The sequence below is a fragment of the Helianthus annuus genome, chromosome 12 (genome assembly GCF_002127325.2).
Source record: "Helianthus annuus cultivar XRQ/B chromosome 12, HanXRQr2.0-SUNRISE, whole genome shotgun sequence".
Taxonomy (NCBI): domain Eukaryota; kingdom Viridiplantae; phylum Streptophyta; class Magnoliopsida; order Asterales; family Asteraceae; genus Helianthus; species Helianthus annuus.
The window spans coordinates 28160899-28171653 of record NC_035444.2 but is presented as its reverse complement, the minus strand read 5'-3'; the positions used below and the strand labels follow the sequence as shown (position 1 = coordinate 28171653).

Genomic DNA, 10755 nt, shown 5'->3' with positions numbered 1-10755 from the left:
TCTAAACAACATGCTACATTTTCAAATAACGTTCGTTTTACTTATCATTTGCTCCGTTTCGCGGTAACGTGCGACGTAAAAAAACCTAGTAAGCTTTAAGTGACTAGTATACAATTTTTGTTTTCATTTAAAATGTAGTAATTGGGTAAAATAACAAAACAAAAATGTAATGGTTTTATTTAAAGCATAAGTTTATTAACGTTACTTTAATAAAAATAATAATACAAAAGTTTAAGATACATATATTTTTTTAGTTTTCTTATTCGTATAATATTTATTGTAGTATTATTGTGGTAGAAATACATCAAAAGTGAAGTAACCGGGTGATGTGCGTGAAGTGTGTTATATTTTAGATGTATATTTAAGCCCTTTTTACACTTTTAGCCAAGTTTTAAATTTATAAAACACGATATTCACTAACACTAAACACACATATGGGCAAGTGCACCCATCGTGGACATAGTATAGTGTTGGTAAGATACCGAGGTCGTCCAAGGACACAAGAGCTTTTAATACCGGTTTATCCTCAACGTCTAATCAAATCAAAAAAAGTGAGAAAAATGTTTTAAACTAAGAAAAGTAAAAACTAACTAAATGCTGAAAAATAAAATAAAATAAAAACAGATAGACAAGATGAATCACTTGGATCCGACACGTGTGTTAGTATAACCTTTGATTATTTTCGCACTTTTGCACTTGTTTAAGAGATTATCTTAGTTATTGTAGTAGGCCCCTCTTTTGAAGGCGACGTTACCCTCAACCCAGTAGTTTGAGTCAGCAAGGATACAATCCTAAAGGGTCGGATTATTGAAAGATAATGAATTAAGTTATTAATGCAAATTGTGGTAGGCCCCGCTTTCGGCGGTGACGTTACCCTCGGCTAAGTAGTCTGAGTCAGCAGGGATACAGTCCTAAATAGCCGGGTTATAGTATTAATAGTAGTTAACTTATGAGGGGGTCAAAGAGTTTGGATCCCCGCCATCCAATACCTATGGGCATTGAAGGAGATCCTACTAAATTTGACTCAGGTCCCAAGCAGGACCTCTAAACGCTGAACAAGGGCAAGACCCTTACCAAACCGTTCCCTTAACCCCCGACCAGGTAGCCAACATACCTCCATATAAACCGTGGAGATATGAATGGTGAAAATCTTTTATTTTATATAGACAGTAAAATAACGCCAAGACACCACGGACAAACGATAAGGAAAGATCACCTTCAACATAAGTAACTAGTTATTAAAGTCATTAATACAAAACCAAATAAAAAGTGCAAACGATTAAAAATAAAAACTATTATACTAAACACTTGTCTTCATCAAGTGATGTAAGAGACTTAGGCAAACATGGCCTTGATTGTCAAGAACTCTTACGATCAATCTTGGATCCCGAGACGACTCACACACTCTACGATGGACAATGGATGATGGTGGTGGATGATGGTGTTATGGTGGTGGTGGGTGGTGGATGGAGTGTGAGAGAGGTGGTGTGCCAAGGGATGAGATGGAATGAAACCAAGCACCCCTATTTATAGGCTGATCAGAAGGCTGGGCACGGCCCCGTGTCCGCTGGACACGCCCCCGTGCCCGTCTGACACTCTCTCTCTTCATTAATTGTAATTCGCAATTACAATTAATGCGCCTGCTGTACTTTCACCACGCCCCCGTGCCCGCTGGACACGGCCCCGTGGTGGGCAATGGAAGCTTCTACTAGTTTGTCTTTTCTGCTGCTTCTTGGGCACGGCCCCGTGTTCGCTGGACACGGGGCGTGTTCAGTCTTCTGTTTTCTCTTCTTTGCCTTGGGGGGTGCCGTTGAGGGTCCGGGCAGTCTACTTTTATTCCTTTTCTTGTATTTATGCTAGAATTAGTTGTCTTTTTACTTCTTTTGTGATTTTGAGCTCATTTCATCCTGAAAATACAAAAGAAAGACAAAAATACTCTTTTTCCAACATTAGTACTTAAAAAGGGTTAGTTTTATGCCTTAATTGATGTGATTTATATGTTGCATTTTACACACATCACCGGGTAATCCATTTCATTGTGTTGTGCATGGTTCGATCGGTTCGGTTATGATCCTCAACTGAAGCCGAAACCAAAGTCATTGGTTAATCTGTTTTATTAACCAATCGCTTTTCGGTTAATCACTTCGGTTTATTCAATTAGATTGACGGTTTTCGGTTTGGTTCATTTAATTTCAGTTAATAGCAATAACCAAACTTGGCCTAAAACTTTTACTTATAAATATATGAAATTAAGGTAAAATACAGGAAATAAAAGTATACATATATGAAAAAATGGAGATATAAAACAATATATAAATAGGAGGTATAAAGCTAGAAATATAAGAAAATATGAATGATTCGATTTGGTTCAATAAATTTTTGTTAAACGAGAGTACAAAAAAATGATAACCGGTTTTTGGTTAATTCAGTTTTCAGCTAATTCGGTTTTTTGTTGATTTTGGTTCGCTTTCATCTGTTTTCGGTTTGGTTTAGGTTAACGATTTAGTTATTTCTCACCGATAACCGGTTTTGATTATTAACCGATAGACGCGCGCGCGATGCGGCAGGAAACACAGACATTGTCACGGTGTGCATTATTCGATTGGTTATATTATTATCCTCAACCGAAATCAAGATCATCGATTAGTCTATTTACATCACATAGGACATCATTATAACAAAACCATCTGTAGGTTTAATTTATACATTTCCCTTAAAAAAAATAAGTAGTTTTTAACATCGTTATATGATGACTTATGATTATATCTAAAGAGTTTATTTGAATTATTTTGGTTTACAAAAAGTAGGTCCTTATAATCAAACTCAAGAGTTGTTAGGGTACTCGGTACGGGGTCGTTCGAGGGACGTTGTGGGGTGGCGCCGACCCCCCTCTTCGTTTCCTTAGCTTCGTTGGCGTCGAGATCGTCGGACCCAAGACGACGAGGACGTGCCCCCTCCTCTCACACACACACATATACATACAACATATATATATATATATATATATATATATATATATATATATATAATGGAGAGTTCAAATGAGAAGAATTTTTTTGGAAGAAGAAAAAAGAAAAAGTTTCAACCAATAAGAATGCTTCATTTTACTTTATTTAATATTTGCATTTAATTTTAATATAAGGGTATATTGGTAAACTTACATAAATCATTAATTTGTATTCTTCCCTTTAATAACTAACTAAATTAAATTTGTAACTACATTTCAAAATATATACTTTTTCCAAATAAAAAAAAAACTTAATTTAAAGTGTAGAATAAATTAGTAGTTGTGTAGGATAAATTATGAGTTGTGTAGGATATATTTCGAGATGTGTAGGATAAATTTCGACTGTGTAGGATAAAATTCTATAATGTGTAGGATATACGTAGGAAAATTTTGATATGTGTAGGTTTTGTAGATTATATGTAGGATAATTAATGATTAATCGACTAATTAATTAAAGAGAAAAATTAATTATATAAGTTATAAATGAAATAGTATTCTTTTACTAATATGACCTTTCTTCTTTTTATTCTCACATTAAATTTCTTCTCAAATGAACCTTCCCATATATATATATATATATATATATATATATATATATATATATATATATATATATATATATAAAGGCCATTCTCATTTCCTTAGCTTCATCCTCTTTGCTCAATCCTCACACCCATTCTACGTGACGCTGACATGGAGGCCCATTCTCCATAACCACACACCAAGTAGCTTTAGTACAACCATCCGATTTGAGGTAGATTACCTGAAAGTTACATGAACAAAATACGTTAAGCACTGATTTCAATGATACAGTTTGAAAAGGTTTATTTTAAAACAATTGCTAGAATTGATTCTTATTTAAGTATTAACACACAAATAATTATTTAACCCACTAAAGTCTAGTTGCATTTCTTAACAATGAACCTTTTTTAACACTTTAAAAATGGCATTTTCCCATATTAGACTATTGTAAGCGTAGAATGCGACATATACAACTATTAATTAATTAACTAACAACCTACCTGGACTAATTGTATTATAATTGTTTTCTTTAGTCAAGAAATGTTAACAAAAGTATCCAAATAAGAATCAAGTTTTAATTGTTACTTGTTGTAATGTATAGTGATTATTCAATTTATGTCTACCTTTTTCCGTTCACATTAAAGCTTCATATCGTGTAACTTATACCATTTTCGTTAAATTGTTTATTTCTTCTTGTCCAGAATTGACAACCATGCTTCATCTTTATGGCTTACGACCAATTTTTCAAACCGCAATGCGATTGTAATCATGGGCGGATGTATGGGGATAGTAGAGGTAGCCTATGCTACCCCTCACTTTGTCAGCGGATTATAAAATTAGTGTAAAACTTTTTTTTCTTCGCCTTTTTATGTATCAGGATACCCTTATTAAGAAAATATTAGAATACCTCTAGTTGAGCAAATATTAGGATACCTCTAGGTTTAAAAAAAAGTTTAGGATAACCCTAATTTTTTTTAGATCCGTCACTTATTGTAAGCCAACTTTCTAATAATCCTGAAAGTATGAAAAACATATAGAAAATAAAAGAATTTCAAACGTTATTCATCCAAAATATGAAAGTTTGAAGTTTAAGTATTAATCACCCTAAACGTGAAACAATTAAAAATCAATATTTCGAAAATAAAATAAGTTTTTATAAATGACGTGGCAACTTTTTTTTTTTTGAAGTGATGTGGCAACTAATTATCGACTTGATTCTATAAGGTGATCATATATGACCATTCTAATTATCGGCGCAATTCGATTTTCATGACAATAATAAACACTTAGGTAGTGTTTGGTATGCTGGAATGAGAGATGGAATGGAATGGATGATTACGAGGGAATGAAGAAAAGGGTGTTTGGTTGGTCAATGGAATGAAATCACTCATTCCAAAATGCATTCCATTCCCTCAAAATCATTCCTTCCACCCCCCATGTTTTTTTTCCATTCCATCCCCTCTTGCACCATTTATTAACAACACCACAACCCACTACCTTCGCCACAACCCACCACCACCACCACCCACCACCGACGCCATCGCCGCCACCCGCCACCACCTCACCCCCAACAGCCACCGCCGTCGGCGTCACCCACTTGCCACCATTATCACCCACAGTTGTGACCAACCGCCAACGACACTCGCCGCCGCCCACCACCATCGTCGGCGCCACCACCACCGCCACCACCAACCGCCGCCGCCACCACCAACTGCCACCTCTGCTACCACCCACCACCAACAGCCACTTTGCCACCACCACCACTCGTCATCGCCGCCGCACCGCCACTCGCTGCCACCACCACCACCCATCGTCGCCGCCGACACCCACCACCGCCACCTATAACCACCCACAATCACTACCACCGACCACCACCACCACTCACCGCTGATTTTATTATTCCGTTTTTCTTGCCTACCGAATAATACACAATAATAACTCATTTCATTCACACATGGTAACCAAACAAGACATGGAATGGTAATGATCCATTGCATTCCCTCGTCCATTCCATTACCTGGTCCATTTCATTCCTTCGTCCATTCCATTACACCATACCAAACAGACCCTTAATTCTATTTACCTTTTTAGTTTATATATCTAAAACGAAAACACTATTGATCAATTATTTATCTAAAACAAAAACACACACTTAATTCTTTTTACCTTTTTAGTTTATCTAAAACAAAAACACTATTGATCAATTATTATATATGTTTGAGTATGGGGTTAAACATTTGTTAATTAAAAATGAGTAAACTACAATTTTACCCCCTGAGGTTAGAGGTCATTGGCATGTCTACCCCCTAAGGAAATAATTGCAGTTTTAATCCCCACTGTTCACCCTTATGTCGCACTTTTACCCCCCGGCGTCAAAATGGGTTAACAGTCAACATTTTAACCTGTTGGTCAAAGGGTATAATTGTCATTTTGCTATTATGTGAAGCTTCTTTGATACAACACCCCCTATAAATAAGAGACCCCCGCATAATTACCCCCTAACCTTCCCACCATCGACATTCAACCTTCTTCTCTGGCGACATAACACACCGGCGGCAATCATTTGCTCTCCGGCGACATCTCCTCTTCCGATCATTCTTCTCCTCGTCCGATCATTCTTCTCCTCGTCGGATCAGTGGAAATGTCGGTGTTTTGTTGGATAATCCGCTATATCATCCGCCACACCAAAGGTATAATCGGCCAATGTTAGTTAATCAGGGTCAGATTTAGTCATTATCATGTTATAAACAGGGTTTAGGGTCTGATTTGGTTCACTGTTGGTTTTTTTACAGTTGACCTGACGATGAGCTTATCAAACTCATCATTGGTGGTCCACCTGGTGGTCTCTGTGTTTGGGAGGCCTGTCCTCAACTTCCATCTACCACCGGAGAGTTGAGCGGATGTTTACTCTAGTAGTTACTTAGCTTTTGTGTAATATGTAGGTTAACTTAACTTAACTTAATCGAAGCTTTTGTGTAATATGTAGGTTAACTTAACTTAACTTATTTAGCTTTTGTCTAAAATGATGATGATTGTCTAAAATGATGATGATTGTCTAAAATGATGATGATGATTTGCAGGTTGTAGGCATAAAGTGTGCTTAATCAGTTTGGGTTGTAGGCATAAGTGTGCTTAATCAGTTTGGGTTGTAGGCATAAGTGTGCTTAATCAGTTTGGGTTTGGGTATAACACACACTGGTTGTCTAAAATGATGATGATGATTTGCAGGTTGTAGGCATAAGTGTGCTTAATCAGTTTGGGTTGTAGGCATAAGTGTGCTTAATCAGTTTGGGTTGTAGGCATAAGTGTGCTTAATCAGTTTGGGTTTGGGTATAACACACACTGGTTGATCACAGTTTGGGCATAACACACACTGGTTGATCAAATTTTGGGCATAACACACACTGGTTGATCACAGTTTGGGCATAATGGTGCTTAATCAGATGCATAGAACACTGGTTGTAGGTTGGTACTTGCTATAATACTTCAGGTTGATCATGTGCATGTGCTTAATCAGTGTGCTTGATCATGTGCATGTGCTTAATCAGTGTGCATAGAACACACCCTGCTTGATCATGTGCAATAGACTGAAGTAAATAACACATAGCATGCACAGGTTGATCATGTGCTTAATCAGTGTGCTTAATCATGTGCATTTGCAGGTGGTAAATAACAAATAGCAATAGACTGAAGTAAATAACACATAGCATAGCAATAGCATAGCAGGTTGTAGGTTGGTACTTGCTATGATAACTTGCTATGCTACTTCAGGTTGATCATGTGCATCTTTTTAAGTTCTACAATGACACTGGAATGACAGTGGTTAATCATGTGCATGTGTTACTGATTAAGCACATTTTTGGTGCAGCAGGTTGTTAGTGCAGCAGGTTGTTAGTGCATGTGTTACTGATTAACCACATTTTTGGTGCACTGGTTGATCATATTTGAACACGTTATATAAATGTGAACTAAGTGTATCAATATATCTGCAGCAAGTATTGGAGTGTGATTTGTTCACATTGGACCTGCAGTTCTTATAACAGGTGCATAGAACAGGTTCAGAATTAGTAATTTACCAGTTTTGGAGTCTTTGCTTGTTAGTAATTTACCAGTTCTTATAACAGATGTTAGGTATTTAATTTACCAGGTTCAGATTTTGTATTATAGAATCATAGAACAGGTATTTGATTTTGGCGGGAAGGGTTTTCGAAGTTGCAGGGGGTAATGTTGTGTCTTAACACAAAGTACAGGGGGTAATAACAAAGGACAAATTAGTAATTTACCAGTGGGGGGTAATTGTGCGACTTAACAGGAATGTTGGGGGGTAAAATGTAAGTGTAATATAGTCATTTCAACTTAGACTTAACAGTTCTGTTACCCATTTTGACGTCGGGGGGTAAAAGTGCGACATAAGGGTGAACAGTGGGGGTTAAAATTGCAATTATTTCCTTAGGGGGTAGACATGCCAATGACCCCTAACCTCAGGGGGTAAAATTGTAGTTTACTCATTAAAATTTTTGACATTGTTTAACTGAGCGATATATATTTTAAGCATTTCGTTGTTCTTAACAAAATTTGTTTTCGTTAACTTAATACTGCTACTAATACTAGAGTTAATCTAAACATAGATATTTATATTAAAAGCTATAATAGAACAAATGGTATATAATCATAATGGCTCTAACTTTTTTTATTGGTACAAAATATTGATATTGTATTGGCCTAAAAGCCTGGTAGGAATTTCTTGGTTATATCTAATACGCGTGAACAAGTTGAGTCGATTAAGCATTAAACAGACGGTCATACAGTTTGTATACTTACTAGTCGATACAGCTTTTAACTTTTTAATTAGTTTAACTGTTGACTACCATTATACTTGCATTATATATTTATTCACTCGTTTGACATACGTGTCTAACCCGCCATCTTAATCAAGTTTACTAGCATATTATAGAAAAATATAATTACTGAAATTTGTATGTAGGATAACAATAGAAAACGAAACCAAAACCCACTAACTAATATCTCTTATCTTAAACAGTTAAAGATATTTATGGAAATCTCACCCGATCAGCAAAAGAAGACGTGTATAAGAAACAAGTTGGATCATTTTGAACGGGTAAGTTGGAGAACGTTTTTTTTCTTTAATTTTGTTTATTCATCCAGCAACTCTTTGGTGTCTTTAGATAGATTTATTTTTACACCTTAGCATTCATATCTCATCCATATTTGGTGTCTGAACCAAATATTAACTTATGTCAGTCATGGTTATAAAAAATCTGAAAAGAAATACTATATTTGTAATTTGAAAAGGGGGGAGCATGTTTCCTCGTTAACTCAAATTTTCAAATCGGCAATAACTTTCTTTTAACGGCCGGCATACCATTGCCATAGTTGACTTTTATGAGACATGACATTAGCAATAGACGGTACCCAGCACGTCTGTATAACATAGTCAACGGTCGATTTCAAGTCCTTGTCTGTTTTCTCTTCTTTTTTTTTCTTTTTTCTTATTTTTTTTTTTTTTTGCAAAAACAATAATTTTATGTTAAAAAAATGTCAACAAAAGTCGGCTTCCTTCTTCAAGTCTTGTATATGCAAGTATAAATAGCATTATACCCCTATTGACACCCATCTAAAATACCCTCTTCCAATCCTGTCTACTTCAACCTTCTTTTATTCAATCACCAAGATCACACGTTTGTAAATTTGGTGGAAAGATGAGCCCTACAAGGTTTCTTGATGGTGATCACATACAACAGACGAAAAGTGGAGTCGCGATTAATGGTCCACGACCAACACCATTAAAACTCAAACAAGAATCTCACACCATTCACAAACACCACCAACAGCAGCCGCAGATGATCAGAAAACCGATAATAATCTACATGCGTTCTCCAAAAGTAATCCACACGAAACCTCATGATTTCATGGCTCTTGTGCAGAAGCTCACAGGTAAATCGGGATCCAAACATCAAGAACAACAAAAGAAAAACAAAACACTAGAAGAAGGTTATGGTGTATCACATGAGATGTTTAATAAGCCTTTGAATCCATTTGCATCCGATATGACGCTTTTTACGCCTAATAGTAGTGATTACTTCTTCTCGCCTAGTAGTTTCTTGAAGTTGTCTGATGTGGTATCATCATCTCCAAACAAGACCACTAATTCATTGTCACCTGGTTCAATAGTCGAGTTCATGAAAAGGCTTCCTGAATATTGATCAAGGATTCATTCCTATTAACATCTATAATCTATAATATATATATAGGTATATATTCTCATTAGGGTTTGATCCGTAGGGGAAATCTGCCTATGACGATATTTGTTTTAAAATTTAATTTGTTCTTTTCTTTTCCAAAAAAATTAATTTATTCGTTTGTTAATGTATTATTTGGTTATGTTAAGGATTCTTGATGGAATAATTAACATGTAATGTATGAAGTCGACAAAAACTAACAGGTATCTCTTGTATTCTTGTGAGCTTTTATTTGTCTACACTGCTAAATATGCATAATTATTAAATTGACAAGTGTTATGAACTTATGATCCGTTAACAGAACATATGTTGGAAAAAAATGTTGAAAACATAAGGGGTTTTTTTTTTTTCACAAAATAGGAAAATGATATCTGTTAATTGTAAAGTAAATGTTAGAAATCTCTATACCTTAAGATGAATGTGACAAGCAGTCGGAATAGAATCATCAAAATGAATCTACAAAACGATATTTTAATAACCAACTAATCGATTAATAGTTGTAAAAACCAAATGTTTCGCTAACTACAATTACAATATCGGTAACATGCATGTCAGCAGCTTCATACCGTTTTGCAATTCAGAGGTTAACTAGATAGATTTAGAACGCATGTTTATTTCCTAATAAGTGACTCGTTACGTACGCAATCCCAACATATCTATCGACCATGGGAATGAGCTAGGACTCGTTACTTACGAGAAGTACATTAACCCATGGGAATGTGATTGTCACTAAATCATCAGGGTAAAGACCTATAGAGGGACTTGCATATATTATTTTAAATTCAATAACCAATGTTTGTAATACATTTTATTGTTGAAATATATTTTTTGTCGTAAACTTGGTTGTCTGTAAGAAACTTATGTAACGATAAATCAAACACAGAAACACAAAGGTTGATAGTGATCCGGACATATGTTAACATACTCACGTTACATCCACTCCTTGATATCCATAAAGAATTTATC

General features: G+C 35.6%; 1 protein-coding gene across 1 annotated transcript; it reads left to right on the top strand.

Moving 5' to 3' along the window:
• Window positions 1-9249: 9249 nt before the first annotated feature.
• LOC110892652 (VQ motif-containing protein 8, chloroplastic) lies at window positions 9250-9753 on the top strand. The gene has a single exon (XM_022139804.1). The coding sequence runs from the start codon at window positions 9250-9252 to the stop codon at window positions 9751-9753; it is 504 nt and encodes a 167-aa protein (XP_021995496.1).
• The last annotated feature ends 1002 nt before the right edge of the window (window positions 9754-10755 follow it).